Source organism: Aspergillus fischeri, genomic scaffold (genome assembly GCF_000149645.3).
Source record: "Aspergillus fischeri NRRL 181 1099437636247 genomic scaffold, whole genome shotgun sequence".
Lineage (NCBI taxonomy): Eukaryota > Fungi > Ascomycota > Eurotiomycetes > Eurotiales > Aspergillaceae > Aspergillus > Aspergillus fischeri.
In genome coordinates, this window is record NW_001509772.1 from 1,172,986 (window position 1) to 1,190,322 (window position 17,337).

General features: G+C 52.5%; 7 protein-coding genes across 7 annotated transcripts, besides 3 other annotated features; 4 read left to right on the top strand and 3 right to left on the bottom strand.

Moving 5' to 3' along the window:
* Positions 1–1,003: 1,003 nt before the first annotated feature.
* NFIA_036550 (wax synthase family protein) lies at positions 1,004–2,614 on the top strand (the record flags this gene model as incomplete). Its single annotated transcript, XM_001265979.1, has 1 exon — positions 1,004–2,614. The coding sequence occupies one exon, from the start codon at positions 1,004–1,006 to the stop codon at positions 2,612–2,614; it is 1,611 nt and encodes a 536-aa protein (XP_001265980.1).
* Positions 2,615–2,802: 188 nt separating this feature from the next.
* NFIA_036560 (uncharacterized protein) lies at positions 2,803–5,252 on the bottom strand (the record flags this gene model as incomplete). The annotated part of the gene is made up of 2 exons (XM_001265980.1): positions 2,803–4,860; positions 4,920–5,252. 2 exons carry the CDS (start codon positions 5,250–5,252, stop codon positions 2,803–2,805), a joined length of 2,391 nt encoding a protein of 796 aa, XP_001265981.1.
* A 351-nt stretch (positions 5,253–5,603) lies between these two features.
* On the top strand, positions 5,604–9,439 carry NFIA_036570 (putative filamentation protein (Rhf1); the record flags this gene model as incomplete). The annotated part of the gene is made up of 5 exons (XM_001265981.1): positions 5,604–5,675; positions 5,717–5,834; positions 5,909–6,232; positions 6,287–6,906; positions 6,968–9,439. 5 exons carry the CDS (start codon positions 5,604–5,606, stop codon positions 9,437–9,439), a joined length of 3,606 nt encoding a protein of 1,201 aa, XP_001265982.1.
* Positions 9,440–9,884: 445 nt separating this feature from the next.
* Positions 9,885–10,399, bottom strand: NFIA_036580 (complex I NDUFA12 subunit family protein; the record flags this gene model as incomplete). Its single annotated transcript, XM_001265982.1, has 4 exons — positions 9,885–10,026; positions 10,097–10,160; positions 10,212–10,292; positions 10,360–10,399. 4 exons carry the CDS (start codon positions 10,397–10,399, stop codon positions 9,885–9,887), a joined length of 327 nt encoding a protein of 108 aa, XP_001265983.1.
* Positions 10,400–10,871: 472 nt separating this feature from the next.
* NFIA_036590 (CDP-diacylglycerol--glycerol-3-phosphate 3-phosphatidyltransferase) lies at positions 10,872–12,586 on the top strand (the record flags this gene model as incomplete). The annotated part of the gene is made up of 3 exons (XM_001265983.1): positions 10,872–11,114; positions 11,176–11,528; positions 11,584–12,586. The coding sequence occupies 3 exons, from the start codon at positions 10,872–10,874 to the stop codon at positions 12,584–12,586; spliced, it is 1,599 nt and encodes a 532-aa protein (XP_001265984.1).
* Positions 12,004–12,031: a microsatellite.
* Positions 12,587–12,934: 348 nt separating the features above from the next.
* Positions 12,935–14,485, bottom strand: NFIA_036600 (ribosome biogenesis protein LTV1; the record flags this gene model as incomplete). Its single annotated transcript, XM_001265984.1, has 2 exons — positions 12,935–14,402; positions 14,463–14,485. 2 exons carry the CDS (start codon positions 14,483–14,485, stop codon positions 12,935–12,937), a joined length of 1,491 nt encoding a protein of 496 aa, XP_001265985.1.
* Positions 13,194–13,230: a microsatellite.
* Positions 13,197–13,234: a microsatellite.
* Positions 14,486–15,028: 543 nt separating the features above from the next.
* Positions 15,029–17,056, top strand: NFIA_036610 (ribosome biogenesis GTPase LSG1; the record flags this gene model as incomplete). The annotated part of the gene is made up of 1 exon (XM_001265985.1): positions 15,029–17,056. One exon carries the CDS (start codon positions 15,029–15,031, stop codon positions 17,054–17,056), a length of 2,028 nt encoding a protein of 675 aa, XP_001265986.1.
* Between the last annotated feature and the right edge of the window lie 281 nt (positions 17,057–17,337).

A 17,337-nucleotide genomic window follows, 5' to 3' on the forward strand; every position in this document is an offset into this window, starting at 1 on the left:
CTTTTTGCACTCTGATGATTGATTCGAGCACCATTATTGCGTGATGTGTATCGGACGAGGCAGCAGTCACAGATGGACAACGGATAGACGTAGCCGATGGACGACAGATAGAAGAAGAAGAGTCATCGTTGTGACTTGAGGGAATTGAATAAGCGACGACACTCAAGGCTGATGCCACTAACCCCAGGCATCCTAATTCAGGCACCGACCACGGAGTACTTATATTGACCCTGTTACTGGTGTGCAGTAGTAGGATGAGCCTCCATCCAGAAGCTACGGAGCTTAGATGAGTTTAGATGAAACCTTAGAGTCGAGTCGAAACAAGCTCGAAGATAAGTGATCTAGCGTGGTGTAGTTGTCCATCTGTTGTTGTCTTGTTCCACAGCATTGATTCAAAGTGCAGCCACATTGTATCTGATCTGGTCTTGTCTCTCAGTATAACCAACGCATCCATACTGGGCTCTTACACAATATACACCCATACTATATAACTCCATGGTAAGAGGTTCCTTCAAAAACATCTAGTCTGTCTCAGGATGGTGAATAAACTAGTATGTCAGTCTGGTCTCATCCGATCGGTACTCTGGTAGCGGGTCATTTCATCATTGTTTTCTACTGTACAAAAGCAGAAGAAATGACGAAACTAGGTTTTTATCACCCGGACAATCATTCAAGAGTCAAATGTCAAATGTCAACATTGCACTGTGAACAATACTGCAAAAGACGTGATGAGAAAGAAGGTGAACATTGTTCTGTCTGCATCATGATTCTGAGCATGCATTGTGCATTTTTACTTTTTTTCGCTTCGATTTCCCTTGCTTTTTCTCCGTCTCAAAACTCCTCCATCGACCCTTGAATTCCATCGACATTCTATCCAGAGAGTCAGGTCGCAGTCTGATCACGATACACGGGCTCTAGTTCTCCGAAATCTTTATCCTTGGATATATCATCAGCAGTCATAATTCGGACAATCCTAGACTAGACATCAAGGAACTGACTGCTGATGGCCCACCCCAGCTCTTACCGCCAAATCCTTGACAACAACCACCACCAGTTCGAGCTCCTCATCCAGCATGGAGACTACAAACCCTTCTACCTGTGGCATCTCCTTGTCTTCACCGCTCTTCCTTTATGTGGTCTGTTGATATCCCGGCGGCGTGGAGCGCGATATCTTCGCCCCGTCCTCTTTGCTCTTATTCTCGGGACAGCCGTTGATGTCATGCGACACCGGCGTGCGCTGTTGGGAGCGAATGGTTATATGGGAGGCTTGGTGACAGCCTGGTGGACTATATGGAGTGCGACGATTCTAATCTTTAACGATGCCGAAAGAGATTTCGCGCGAATAGAGAGGCGCTCAGGTAACGCAGCATGTCCGGACAAAGCGCCGACACCAGGCAACGAAAACAAGCCTCAATCCAGTGACAAGGCCGCGAATGGTCACATTCTCAAGGCAAAGCAATATGCATCCCAGCGGGAGTCAGAGACCCTCGCCTGGCAGCCGTATCCCCGTGCATTCTTGCACCGTCTCAACTGGGCGTTGGGCCTGCTCTTCAATATGCGAGGACCAGAATGGAACTGGCGCATATCTACCTTGGATCCGTTGCCTGACTCGCTACAGAGGCAAATAACTACCCGAAATGGGCAGCCCGCCCGTGAAGCAATGGGCAAGACCTGCAATAAGGCCGACTCGCAGCCCGACGCACGAGCGCGTCTGAAGGCCATCCTCCTCACCTTCCTCAAGCACTATCTCTTCCTAGACCTGGTCAAGGTTCTCATGATGCACGACCCATACTTCTGGGGTCTGGTCCTGTCGGCCCCGGCCCGCCCATTCCCTTTCACCTACGTCCCACTCCCGACTATTCCCGACATTATCGTGCGTCTCTACCGAGAAATCCTGAGCGGACTCGGCGTCTACGCCGCTCTAAGCTTCGTCTGCCCCTTCAACCCCATCATATTCTTAGGCCTCTCGCTCGCCTTCCCCAACGCCTCGCGCGCACTCACGCGCGTCCCGCTGGATGCTCACTGGCTCTACTCCGACCCCTTCGGCCCGTTTCTCGGCCCCTACCTTGACCATGGCCTTGTAGGCTGCTGGAGCAAATGGTGGCATCAGCTCTTCCGCTTTGGCTTCACCTCCACCGGCAACTTCCTCCTCTCTCTACTCCCCAAACGCCTGGCAGCACGCTCCAGCATCCGACGCACCGTAATGACCGTCACTGCCTTCTTCCTCAGCGGCCTCATCCACGCCTGCGGAAGCTACACCCAGTTCGCCGAGACGAAGCCCCACGCCCATTTCGTCTTCTTCTGCCTGCAACCTGTCGGGGTCATGATCCAGAACCAGCTAGCGCGGTCTATTAACGCCAGGTACCGCTTCTCGCGGCCCATCAGACGCGCCGCTAACGCGATCTTTGCTTTCTGGTGGCTGATTCTCTCTGGCGCCTCGATCGCCGATGATTTTGCCCGCGGCGGGCTCTGGTTGACGGAGCCGTTGCCTATTAGTCCGCTGCGTGGGTTGGGGCTCGGGGCCAAGGGCGAGGGGTGGTGGTGTTGGGGGGAGCCGTGGTTTCGATACTGGGATGGGGGGAAGTACTGGGAGAGGGGGTTGAGAGTCTTATAATGCGGTTCGGTTGTGTATATGCCGTAGATATAGATACAGATACATATAGACGGGTAGATTGGCGGATCTATAGATATTTTGCGGCGCGATGGTGCTGACCAGTTTGGTTGGGTTGTCTATTTCTATGAACTGTGTATGTGTCTTATACAGTAAGGTAGCATTAGAATATAATGATAGAGCATCCACTATCAACCATCCATCGTCACATCCTCCTCGTCGTCCCCCTCATCCGTATCCGGCTCAATGTTCAGCGTAGGAATCTCATCGTCGCTGTCGTCGTCGCCTGCCTCCGCGGCTGCTATTGCCGTCCCTGACATCGGAACAGCCGCACCAGCTGTAGCCGCCTGCGCGGTGTTCGTCGGCATCGGCGCAGAGGTTGCCGTGATAGAGGCCGCCGGGATAGAGATAGCCGCCGTGGCCGTAAACGAAGCAGGAGAGGCCGTGCCGAGGGCGGGCTGGGCCAAAACAGCCTCGGTATCAAGCCGGGCTTTCTTCGCTTGCACATCATCGAGTTTCTTGTCTGTCAGACTGGCTGCTGGCGCGGTTGGGATCCCAGGCTTGATTTCCTCGGGCAGGCTCCGCTTGTGCATGGACGGCGTGGGTTCTGTCACCGCTTTTGTGGTGGCTCGGCTGCTCTGGATAGTCGGAGTAGCGGTTGGTCTGAGGAAGCCTGTAAGTTCGGGGGCAGCGTGCTGCACAGCGGCAGTGGTCTGCTCTTCTTGTTCTTCGTCCTCCTCGTCGTCGACCATGCTGCCGTACCCGCTGATACCGGGTGCGTGCACCAGAACCGGCATTCTGGGTCTGATCAGTCCCTCGACCTCCATCTCGGTGGAATAGGATCGCGCCAGGAAGGGCATGATGCTGGAGCCCGTGCCGCGGCCTTTCATGGCCGGGACGGGATTGAGCACGCTTGCCAGCATTCCGGTCTTGTCTGAGGTGAGGATGACCGTCCGATCAATTTCGGCGCGGAGGGAGGTGGGGAGGAACTCGATGGGCACAAAAGCGAGAACGACTGGAAGGAGATTTGATGCGGCTCGCTTCAGGTTGGGGAACGTGGTTGAGGCTTGTGTTTGCCGGCTCTGTTTGGAGGCGGGGTGCAAGAACGAGTCGGCGTTGACTGTAGCCTGGTTCGTCTTTGCTTTGCCCTTGGGATCTGACGCCGCGGAGGGAAGTGAGTCTCCGGTTGGCGGTAAGATGTCAGAGCAGCAGGACCGCAAGACGTCTGCCAGGGACGAAATGTTCTTTTTCGTCGTTGACGGTCCCATAAGTGGGAGCAAAGCGTGGACGAGGTCATATACAGAAGCACGGATATCCTTGTTGAATTTCTCCGCCCGGAAAACCCAGAGGGATTGCTCCAGGATCGTCTGTGCTACTGGGACAACGCCCGTCTCCAGAGCATCCACGGCGCTCAGGAGTAGTTTCATGCATACAGCGTGGATACGAGGTAGTTCAGCCCAGAGGCCGTCCCTTTCCTCTCGGCCAATCTGTAAGTTGACAGGGACATCTGCACCTGGTGCGGGAACAGTGATCGCACTCAGTCGTGATGTCAGATCCAAAATCAAGCCCAGTGGAATTGTCACTGCCGATGCCGTCGGTGCTGTCAAAAATCGGGATAGCAAGCGTAAGAGTACCGTCAATCTTTCCACTCCAGCATGAATGCCCTCCCAGCCGGGAAGTCCTAGCGCATCTGGCCCAGCATCAGCCACCACCTGGCCGTAGTCCTGGGGCTGAGCGCCCTGTCTCAAGGTGGCATCGACAGACTCCCACTGTTCCACTACCCCTCTCAAAACATAGTCCGCGGCCCTGTGCGCCGAAGAGATTGTCAACCGGCAGGCGTTCTTCCATTCCTCTGCGGATGTGTTCTTCGGAGCGCAATTGTGGAGCGCGATGAACAACTGCTCCGCTAAATCCACGGTTGCGCCGGGAAACGTCGGAGAGGTTGCACCAATGAGTTCCTGGAGGATGCTGTGAATCTGCGCAGAAAACGGGCGGAATATCGTTGGGTGTCTTGCGATGAGCTCCAAGAAAGCGCTCAGGACAATCTCCAAGAACGGCGTGTTGGGCTTCAACTTTCTGATGGGCTCGGAGGACGGCTTGACCGAGATGAGGTTCAACGACGAAGTGATGAATCCCGGTAGTGACGGCGTCGTGATTTCGCGAACGAGAGTGGGGTATTGGTAGGTAAGATGAAAGATCCGTGTCAAGGTGATTATGCACATTTTCTTCGTGGAGATAGGATCCGGTTTCTGCGCAAATAAGAATTAGCGATTGACCAGGCCGGTCGATGACCGACTCGACTACTTACAGCCAAAATCGCAACGAGACTTCGCACAAGCGGTTCGCATCCGCGAAGCACCTCCCACTGCCCAGCTTCCACCGTCGCCTTTACTAGAACAACCGCAGTCCATCGTCCCTCAAAGCTCCTATCCTGTAGCAAACTGCCCAAGCGAGTTTTGAGCTTATGAATCTGCACAGCATTGTCAGATTCGGACTTGCCCGACTTCTGATTCTGTGTCGCAGACAGGAGCTCCCCGCAATCGCTCAATGATGTCGCTAGGAATGATGCGATCTGAGGCAATTTATCGACAGGCGTGGTCGTCAAGCGATGCGTCACAGCACGCAGAGTAGTCGATGCCATCGTGCGCACCTGATGACCTGAGATCCTTGCAGGCTCCTTAGGCTTCAATGTCGTCTTATCAAAAAAGAAATGGAAATACAAATTTTGTGGCAGCAGAAAAAAAAGCTTGGGCCACATGAAGCCTCGGTATGTGACCGTACCATACGGTTGTAAATTACGCCCGTGCGGGTCTCCCCTGGCCGATGATGTTTATCTCCATCGGCTTAGTTGGACTGTTGGGGGAACATTCTATTTCTTATCCTGTAATTCTATTGCAGAGTAGCCTCGGGGTTGGGCATGGATAATGGATGATATTCTTACTGCCCTCCCTAGTCGTTGCAGCTCTTCTCCATCTTCAAGTGTACCTCCATTATGACGGTGAGTGTGGCCTTCCAAGTTACGGTTGCCAGGCGACGTGTTCCCCTTCCCATTGAACAGCCGACGGTACCTGAATATCACTTCATTGACGCTGAACGCAGGGTCAGGTCTCTGAGAAGGCCCATCGCTACATTGTAGCCTTGGACAGTGCGCGATGCCAGAACAAATGGGATGAAGTCCCCGAGCTTATTCGGAAGGTGACCAAACATGCGCCTCAAAAGACATGTATTACTGGCCTCCCTTGCTTTACTTGCTTGCTAGACGCCCCTGAGACTAATTGTCAATTTTCCTTATGATAGGTTTCCTGCAGGTCGCTACAGCAGAATCTCAGATTGCCCAATACAACCAGAAAAGGCCGTCGACTGCTCAATCATTCTCTAGCTCCTCGTCCTCCTTGCCCGAATTAATACCCCCGCTGTTATCTACCATTGAAAACGAAGATGGCTCTCCGGAAGAACTCTTCCAAGCTCAAGTCTGCCTTGGTTGGCTCCATTGGTCGCTGAGTGAACCGGGACTGGCAGCAGCTCATCTGCCGAAGGACTTCGGAGAGGTAGCAGACAAATTGGGGGAGAACATCTCCCCATGGACGGAGGTCTGCCTGGTCAAGGGCTGTTACATGAAAGGTGGCCTGGTCATGATACCCTGTGTCTCGTTTTATTGGTCTGACATACATATAGGAGCTGCCCAGGCAATGGTATCTGAACCACATGACGCGCTGAAGATACTCGAAACACTTACACCATGGCTGAGTAGCCATAGCACATCCCTCTCCTCGAAATGCTCGCAATTTTTACATTGGTCGGAGAAATTGCTAGGAAAGGCTGCGTCCATTGCCAGCGAAGAGGCTGTCAAAAGGACACCATCTGGTGATTCTGAGCTCATTAAGACAGCTTTGAAACTATGTAGGCTGTGGTCTGCCCATCCCTACGTCAAACAGAATCCCTCTTCGGGATCTGTAAATCCTGAGGGACCGAGTGAACCAGCCGCGAAATCAGCAACCTGGAAATCGTACTACGACCTCCTGACGGCCATTCTTCAGGATGGGTTGTTTTACGTCTCCCCGACGAGCGGTCCTGACCGTCCACAACTCGCCAGCGAGATTCGGCGTGTGGAGGCGATCTATGAGACCAACCTTTTGCGTGAAGTGAAGTTTCCCATGGCCAACAGTCGAAATGAGCAAATAGAGTATTGGGTCGAGCAAGTGATTCGGAATTGGCAAGAACTATGTGGACCGAATTGGACCGACGAAGACCTGCCAGAAGGCGGCCAGAATGCTGTTGGCCGCAATGTTCTTGATGTACGTGCTTTACCCGCCTAAACTGATGCAGCCTGGGGCATATTGACCAACAGTACCTTAGATTCTTTATCGCGCCGCTACAAAGACCTACCACTCTTACTTGATTCTCCGTCGCCTATTCCATGTCCATTCAGCTCTGGCAGATTTCGATCTCGCTGTCAAAGCACTCGATTCTTACATTGAGATTGTCCTTGGGGCCAAAGCAAGGGCGGAGAAAGCAGCACAGTATGGTGAATTAGAAAGCGACGAGAATTTGCTCCAGACGCTTGCCGAAGGAGTAACTATGCTTGTGTGTTTTGGCTCAGATAAGGAGGCCGAAAAAGCGAAGGACTTGGTTGCAATTTTGACAGAGTTCGTCGCTAAGCACGTGCAAGAAATTGAAGACGACGGGGAGGAAGCAAAGCTCGTCATCCGGCAAGATTCGGCTGATTCTCAGGTGGTGTCTCCTCGTGTCATCGCCACTGCTTACAGAGCAATCGGGACAGGGCTTGCCAACTGGGCGAGTTGGACGCCCAGAAATGAAGACCGGGATGACATCCGTGCTGAGGCCATCGAGAATCTAGAGAGAAGCATTGCTCCAGAACTCGGTGATGAGTCCAATTATTCATCTTTGTATACTCTCGCCCTCTTGCTCGCGGAAAGCCGAGACCTGGATGGTGCCATCGGTTATATCAAATCGGCTCTGTCCTATACGCAAGCGCACGGCCCACAGTCCGACCTGTCCAGAGAACGAGACCTGGTGCCGCTCTGGCATTTACTCGCGCTCTTGCTAAGTGCAAAACAAGACTACGATATCGCTGAGCGCTCTTGCGAAGCTGCATTCGAACAATTCCCCAGCGCCGTCATATCGTTGGTCAACGGGAGCAGAGGGTCACAAGAGCAAGGACAAGATACTGGAGACGCCTCAACGACTACCGACATAGGGCACGCTTTGATCGATCAGCTGCGGGGCCGAGAAAAGGAGCGCATCATCGAGACACGCATGACACAATTAGCGTTCATTGAGCTCCAGGAGGGCCCCGAGGCTGCTGTTAACCACAGCCATCAACTACTCAGCCTTTTTGCAACGCTATTCAACAAACTGGAGCTTCAGGCTGATGAACAGAAGGACCGTCAAACAGAGCATCTCGTTCCACCGAAAAGCGCCGCTGGTACAGTCAAGAGTCTACGAGGCAGTATATTTGGCAGACATAAAGCCTCACGCGCTTCCGAACGTAAAGCCGAATCTACTGGTGCAACGCAGCCTATCAGCACCAGCTCTTCGGTTCACAACGAGCAAATGCTCAGCACCGATCTTGCCCCAGCAATCCAAGTTACTCACGAGCAGAATGGGAATGCTGAGGATCCGCAACCACCGGCCAGATCAGATTCGACACGGCAAAAATTGCGGAAGCGCAGCGGTACTCTTAAAAAGGGTGAAGGTCAAAGCTCGACTCAAATAAACGGCACTGAAGATCCGACCAACGCAGTCAGCACGGCTACCAACGGGACTGCGACGCTGCAGCAACCGGGTAGCGGAGAAGGCCTCGCTCAAGATGCTGTCGGTCTTGCGGTATCAAGCACCGCAAACCAACCACAGAGCGGGAAGCAACCTCTGCGACCCGCCGCTCATAACATGAATTGCAAACAAGCGCCTCCTCCGACGGGTCATCCCAAACAACCACCTGAGCAAGACATTCGATTACCATATAGATTTGACTCTCCGACAAAAGCAATTACCAAATTCCCCGCTTTCCAATCGCAAAAACACGCTCTTTCGGTCCTGATCAAGATTTGGCTCCTGATCGCAGGCCTCTATCGACGCGCTTCGCTATTTGAGGATGCGCAAGAGGCGTGCGAAGAGGCGGCCAAACATGTCGACCGAGTGGAAGCTCTTGTTGCTGCCCAGGAATCCTCTGCCAGGGCATTTAGAAGTCGTGGTTGGGCTGCAGCGAAAAGCTCTGACGAGCTCTGGGCCGACCTGCACACCGAACAGGGGCTCTTGGCACAAGCTCAATCACGCCCTCATGACGCAATGGAGCTCTTCGAGGAAGCCTTGGTGCGTGATCCCGACCATCTCAAAGCGACGGTCTGCCTGGCGAATCTACTCCTAGACATATGGGAAAGGAAGGTGCCTCTGAACCGACCACATACTGATGATCTTCATGCGGAGATGTCGACACTATACCTACCGGCTACCGCTCAGAAGTCCAGTGCTACCTTGAACAAGATTCAAAATCAGGATTTTTACAATTTAGAGGATCGGCCAATGCCATCAAAACGGCAGTCTCCACCAACTGACGTTGAGGAGGATGAACCTAAACTGCTCAACCGTATCGCTGCCCGGGACCGAGCCTACGCCCTCCTGTCGGCATTGACAAAGCGTGGCACCGCCTGGGATAACTCTGAAGCTTGGTTTGCCCTCTCCCGCGCTCATGAGGCAAGCGGGGATGTCGAAAAGTTGAAGGAGGTTTTGTGGTGGTGCGTTGAGCTTGAAGATCGACGACCAATCCGACATTGGTCAAACATAGGCTCCGGCCTCTATGTCCTCTAAGATCAGGATACCTCTTGTCTCATTTGTCCGAGAGCCATTTGTTGTGATATTTCTTGGCTACAAAAATACCTTCATGATATCCTCTTGTTGATAATTATGGACATATAGCGTCTGACTACCAGGCGAGAAGCAGGAACTTAACTTTGGATCCTTTTGATAAAATCGAACGAGCAATAGAACATCTTTATTTACACATCCCCAACCACAGAGCTAATGGCTAGAGGGTCAAAGAAACCAAACGAAGCTTGCGCCAGCCATGCCTGACCTCCACTTCTATCGTCTCGTCAAATTCCATCTACCGAGGAGCGGCAACTGGAGTCCAAGCGGAGTACTTGGGCTTCACACTTTATTGGAAAATGGAGTTAGTGGTTGCGCATTTGAAGGAGGGCCTCATAGCGGACAATTCATGTCCGAGGAGAAGGTAAACTCCTGTAAGGAGGGATACTCACGTCGAGTAGGTCTTGTAAGCGCCACGGCTGAGAGTCAGGTTAGGCCTGTGCTCAGGCAATTCCCAAGCGCGGAGGCCAGTCTGCAGGATCTTGTCTTGGGTGGGAGGCGCATCCACCATGTAAGACAGCCAGGCGTGCCTAAACAAAACATTGATTTAGCGGTCTCATTTCGGACCAATTGCATCGTGATGATTTGGGATATCCTAACCAGCCAGGCTCGATCTGCGAGGGGTCATATTCCTTCTCCTTGTAATCGACCCATCTTGTCCGGACTGGCACAGTTATTAACAGCAACCCACTGACGATCTGCTCGCATCACTCACGAGGAAGCTCCTCCTCCATGTTTTCGTAGTACTTATTGCCGTAGCGGTCGGTAGCGATCAAGGTGCCGGCTTTGGTATCACCTATAAATTGTGTCTGCGTTAGTCACTTGTCGCGGATGATAATTGCGGGTAAGTCATACCGATGTACTGTCATGAAGTGCAGCCGAAGAGGCAAGAGAGTAAGTCATCATCCGAATAAAACGCCCCGTCCGATCAGGGGCTCCCTCCATCGCATGTTCGGATACCGTACCTGCATCTGGTGTCCATATTCCTGTGCAGGGTTAAAGAGATTAGCACAGGGATTCCGAAGCTCCGAATCTGATCCGAAGACCAACCTTCAATCCAATCCTCCTCAGATTCCGCAACGTACGGAGTATGGTCGACATCCTGAGCGATATACAGCGATTGAGCTGGTCGGCAGTCTGCAAAGCTGAGGTTCGAGATAGTGAAGCGGGCAACCCGTTCACGATGGAGGTGAAAGGATCTCCCGATACGGTCTAGCGCGTAATCTGTTTGCACTGTTTGCTCTTCTCTATCATCGAAGTGCTGGAGATGTGTCTAATCGATATTCCATCTTTTGCGAACGCGTCGGTCTAAATGGAGCATTGGTATTTGTCTTGCAGCGTCTTGTTTTTTGGGTAGAGAAGAAGATCGAGTAAGATGTTTCAACGCATCGGAGGCAATGCTCTGAGATGCGCCGGGCGCAGGCCGATTGCTCGGAGAAAGCTTTATGACCGCAAATTCTCCGCCTATACATCAAACGCAAGCACGGCTGCGCCCTCATCAGCCTCTCCTTTGGGTACAATTACTGTTGAATTGGATCGAGTGGCACCTCGGTTTGAAGTTCCAGCTTCCAATGTTACTATCTTGGATTCCCCTGCAAGTTTCTATACCACTCTCAAGGTAAGCAGGAATGGGGCAGTCAATGAAGACCACTGCCTTTTGTTAACTAATTGGAATACAGGATAAGATACGGCATGCCAAAGAACGCATCTACCTCTCTACTTTATACATAGGCAAAGCGGAGCATGAGCTTATCGAAACCATAAACCAGGCGCTTCGCGATAATCCCGAGCTCAAAGTCTCCATCCTCACCGATGCCCTTCGAGGGACTCGCGAGACTCCAAACGCTTCTTGCGCTTCTCTCCTGGCATCTCTGGTTGCTGAGCATGGACCAGATAGGGTTGATATTCGGATGTTCCACACCCCCAATCTGACAGGACTGAGAAAGAAATGGATTCCTCGGAGGATCAACGAGGGCTGGGGCCTTCAGCACATGAAGCTGTATGGCTTTGATGATGAGATCATTCTCTCTGGGTACGAGAATCTAAGGCACAAATACATAACGATGGGCTGATGATCGAATCTACAGAGCGAACCTTTCAGAAGATTATTTCACCAATCGTTTGGACAGGTACCATGTCTTTCAGAACAAAGAACTGGCCGATTACTATGCGGGCATACATGACGCTGTGTGCAGCCTCAGCTTCCAGGTTCTACCGGATCCACATAATGCTTCGGGATACCTCCTGGATTGGCCGACATCCAACGGCGCCCCTTGTCCCTTGGATGACCCCGAGGAATTCATTTCCTACTCAACAACTGTCTTGCACCCCCTCATCCGGCCTCCCTCTAAAACCAAGCCAGCTGCTGAATGGAGTTCGTCGAGTCAAACACTCGTATACCCTGTGGCTCAGTTCACTCCGCTATTGAAGCCTGATACTTCTACTGAGTTCCCCGCGGTTACAGCTATCTTATGCCTTCTTTCTACTTCCTCTGTCTTCTCCGGTGCCCGCTGGCTCTTCACCGCTGGCTACTTCAACATACACCCCGTCCTTTCTTCTCTCCTCATTGCAAGCACATCCACCTCTCACACCGCCTCGACTACCCGAGGTACTGTGCTTACCGCTTCCCCATGGGCCAATGGATTTTATGGCTCTCCGGGAGTTTCTGGTATGCTGCCTGCCGCCTATACACATCTTTCAGCCAAGTTTCTGGACCGAGTCGCAGAGGCACAGCGCACAAACTCCATCCAGCTCAAAGAATGGCGTCGCGGAACCGTTGGGGAACCAGGAGGTTGGACTTATCACGCCAAGGGGTTGTGGATAACTCTGCCCAAGGAAGAACACCCCAGCATGACATTTGTTGGAAGCAGCAACTACACAAAGCGCAGCTACAACCTGGACTTGGAAGTTGGCGCGCTGGTCGTGACCAATGACCAGGAATTGAAACGGAAATTGGGGGCTGAGACCGACTGGTTGCAAAAAGATTCACAAGCCATCTCGCGCGAGGATCTGCGGCGGACCGAGAGACGAGTCTCTTGGAAGGTACGATTGGCGATGTGGATCGTTGAGAAGGTTGGCGGTGCTCTATGATTTGCATCCTCCTGGAGAGGATCATTCTGCGCCTGAGAAGACTTGTGATGTGTATCTTGGAATGGATGAATCCATATACCCATGTATTATATAGCCACTTGTATATATATAGGTAGAGAAGAAAGAACCTCCAATTGGCAGACTTGTACAGAATTATAACCCTTGGTTGCGGTGAACTTTCAACTACTGCCTCTAATATGGACATATATTAGATGCAGAGAAAACGCATCATACTTCATTCGTGAAATAACATGTGGATATGGTCTAAAAATGAACCCGAAACGCCCAATGCCAAAGCTTTTAGCTGGAGAAAATGAAGATGCATCGTCGCAGTTCGTTGAATGAGAATTATGCCCGGCCAGAAACCTTTCCTGGCACTCTAGCGGGCCCGAGACCCTGTCGGATCTCCTCCAACATCTTGATTCCAATGGCCTCGTTGCCGTTTTTGCCTCTCTTGGCCTTGGCGCCCTTACGCTTCGCCTGGGCGCTTGTCTTATCATCCCACCCGGCAAGGAAGTCGTCCATGACCTCATTGAAGTTGTGTCGCGGGGCTACCTCGCGCCCGTTGGCGTCAATGAGGCTGGGTGCTTGCGATGAAGCGGTGGAGATGCCAGTCATGCCGGTCATACCAGTCATGCCAGTCATACCACTGACCATGGACATGTTATCGTCGTACTCCTCGCCTTCCTCGTCGAGGGCATAGAGCGCCTCTATCCTGTCAAATCGGTCGTCAAGAAGTCGGTGGCCTTCGGTACGGGCCAAAGCAGACGACGTCATAGAGTACGCGGAGGGGTTGGTGAGTGCACCCTTGCGCTTCTTTCTGCGAATCGGGGTGCCTCCGACGGTGAAGATGGTGGAAGCGAGAGTGCTGCGCTGCTCCGAAGGGACGATACTCGGCGGCGCTGCTGGCGCGGCTTTCACTTTGGCGTCCTTCTTGAACTTGGCGAACTCGCGCATCCATCCCTGTTCCTCGGGGTCCATGTCTGGAGCGGGTGCGTCGTGGCTTGGCAGTTCGCCAGGCTCCTGGTCATCTGATTTTGGAGGGAGAGGAACACCGCCGTGGTCCGCTTTGGCCTCGGTAGTGTTCATCTGCACGGGTGCTTTTTCTGTTGCATCAGACTCCCAGCCGTCGTCTTCGTCTTCTTCGTCAAACAATGTGTCCTCCCACTCGCCCGGATCCAGCTCCTCCGCATGGTTGGTCAACTTGCCAAAGACATCCTCCTCATCATCCGGATCGACATATTCCTCGTCCTCAAGCGCCTCGAGCACTTCACGAAGACGGGGATCCATGTCAGGCTTGAAACCTGCAATCGCATCGGGGACGTCTTGCTGGTCCTGGTATGTTGGTTTGCGAGAGTATGATGAAGTGGTCGAGCGCAGGTCCGAAGTATATTCAGATCCGTAGACACTGCTGGCGCCAAACTCGCTCCTCGTATCATCCAGAGTCATTTGTTGCTTCAGAGCATCTTCCAGCTTCATCCCCTTGGCCTTGCTCTTTCCCTTGCTCGTAGCCTCCACAAAGTATGACTCACCGCCACCTGTTCCCAGCTCTCGCAAGTGCTGCATGTAGTCATATTTCGTGTCATCGAAGTAGATGCCATAGTTCGCAGCCTCACCCTCATTTTGCCGAACGGAGTCTGATCCGAATTCGCTGCTCAGATCCGAAAGATTTTTGCTGCGCTTCTTGCCTTCTGAGATTGGAAGCGATGGCCCAGACACAGGATGCAGGACACGATCGTCGGCTTCGGGGTCGTGAATCAAAGGATCATTTTGAGATCGGTGAAAGAGCTGGTATGTGGTGGCATTTTTCTTATCACTGTGCTCTAGAATTAGTCTCGTAGCTGGCGAGCATCATGGAACGGATCCGTCGACGTACATCCACTGCTTGCGGGGAGGCATCTTGCTGGTCTGATTATTATCGACGCCCTAAAATCTTGACGGTCTAATCTGCTCTGCTTCTCTCTCTTTCCAAGTCTCTTTCGGAGATCAAAAAATCAAAATTTCGCGATAGTGGGATGTTATCGAGTCACGTGCTCCCTTATCAGCAGGTTCATGCCTTGGGCAGAAACATCGCTGTCACCACTACACTTTGGGGTCTGAGAGTCAAAGGTTGCTTGGGAAGTGTGAAAGAGTAGTAGATTGAGCAACAGATATTTGCAGTCCTGAATTTCCCTTTCTCTTCGGCAATTGTTCTTATTTGTGCCAACGGTCCTTGATGCTGGATGACTCAGCATCTTATCTTATCCGCGCGGGGCTTTTCTTTTCTCTCTGGAAATCTTCAACATCATTAATAATACCACTTTTCTTCCTTTTCCTTTGCCTCCGAGCATTAACACTTCCTTTCTTTCCCTCTGGATACGGCCGCTCTCTAATTCTACAAGGGAAAGAATCTTATTTCAATAGTGGTGGAAGTCAGCGGATTGAGCTGCACACATCGCCACCATGGTTCTCGCAAAATCCAAAAATTCCGTCGGGTTGGGAAACACCCTCATGAAGGATAGGTTTGGCAAGGGCAAAGCATCAAACCAGAAGAAAGTATCACACAATTCTGCTATTACTCGTACCGCGCAGGATGGCAGTACTTATATTACCAATGCTGCCAAAGAAGCGTCGTGGGTGAAGATGCGCAGTATCACAGAGCAGGCGGCCCTCGATGAATTTCTTAGCACCGCCGAGCTGGCGGGCACCGACTTTACTGCGGAGAAGATGAGCAATATCAAGATCATTCACTCGGATCAAAAGAACCCTTATCTTCTTTCCGCGTCAGAGGAGAAGTCGGCCAGGAAGAAGCATCAGCAGAATAAGGGGAAGTTGACCGTGCCGAGAAGACCGAAATGGGATGCCACGACAACCAGGGACCAGTTGGAGACGATGGAAAGGGAGAGTTTTCTGGAGTGGCGAAGAGGACTTGCTGAGCTTCAGGAGAACAACGACCTTCTGATGACACCCTTTGAGCGGAACTTGGAGGTCTGGCGCCAGCTGTGGCGTGTCATTGAACGTTCGGACGTGGTTGTACAGATTGTCGATGCTCGGAATCCATTGATGTTTCGCTCGGAGGATCTCGAAAACTATGTGAAGGAGATCGACCCCAAGAAGCAGAACCTTTTGCTTGTCAACAAGGCGGATATGCTCACTGAGAAACAACGAGAGATGTGGGCTGATTACTTTGAGCGCAACAATATCAACTTTCGATTTTTCTCGGCTCATCTGGCCAAGGAGCGGAACGAGGCCCGGCTTCTGGAAGAAGAATCAGGCAGTGAGAGTGAGGAGGAGGACGCTGAGGATCTCGCCAATGCGACAAGCTCGATGAACATCAATGATCAAGAAGATGCCAAGGATGCATCAGTTGATGGCCAACCCGAGCACGATGGAGGACTCAAGCTTCCCGAATACCGCAAATCTCGGAGAACGGATATTCTTGATGTGGAGGAGCTGGAAGAACTTTTCCTGTCCAACACTCCGGACACACTTCCGGATAGTGACAATGGCGAGGGACAGCGCAAGCAGAAGACAACAATCGGTCTAGTTGGTTACCCCAACGTTGGCAAGTCCAGTACCATCAACGCCCTCCTTGGAGCGAAGAAGGTGTCTGTCTCCGCCACACCAGGAAAGACGAAACACTTCCAGACACTCTACCTGTCGCCAGAGATCATGCTCTGCGATTGCCCCGGTCTGGTCTTCCCCAACTTCGCTACAACCAAGGCCGAGCTGGTGGTAAATGGTGTCCTCCCCATCGACCAGCAGCGCGAATTCACCGGTCCAGCTGGTCTGGTCGCGCAGCGTATCCCCAAGCAATTCCTGGAGGATGTCTACGGCGTGAAAATCCACACTCGGCCGCTGGAAGAAGGCGGCACAGGCATCCCCAGCGCCCATGATCTCCTACGAGCCTACGCCAGAGCTCGTGGTTTTGCTACTACCGGCCAAGGTCAGCCCGATGAGTCGCGCGCGGCCCGCTACGTACTGAAGGACTACGTCAACGGCAAACTTCTCTTCTGCCACCCTCCCCCCGTCCCAGACGGTGAAGAGCCCATCGACCCGCTCGAGTACAACCGCGAGCTGTACGACACCGCCCACCTCCCGGCTCGCCGACAGGCAATGCTGGCAAGAACCGCCCAGGCCAACGCAGGCGGCGAGGAATTCGACGACGAAGCGGAGCTTCTGTCCCTGGGCTCATCCTCCAAACAAGGCAAGGCTGTCGAGGGGTCACGGTCGCGGAATTTAGACACGGGTTTCTTCGGCCCCGGCGCGAAGGGCTCAGCCGGACGGCTCACCCTGCCCTTCAACGCGCAATACACCGAACAAGGCCAGCAAATCCGAAAACAGCTGACCGGCCGCAAGGAGCGACTAATGGTTGCGCTGGAGCGAGGGGTAGACGTGTCGGAGGTGCGCGGCAACTCGAAGAAGCACTTCAAGGGCAACAAGAAGAGGGCCAAGGCCAAGCGCACGAAAGCGGAAGATGACGACTACTGAAAAGGTTATGACAACTCGCTGGCGAGTGATGCATTTGCTGTGATTGTTCGGTTTCTGTCTCATGTCTCTGGTGGGTAGGCGGGGAATACCGTGGGGTGGATGATTTATACCTTAGATGAATTGCATCATCTAGCGAAAAGTAGTAACATGATTTGACTTTAGATACCGGAGTTAGATTCTATTCACTTGTTCATGATGACTATGGTGCACTCTCGTAGTACAATAATTGAAGAATTGGTATTGGTATAGAAAGGAGACATTCTCATTGTCCTGCATACTAT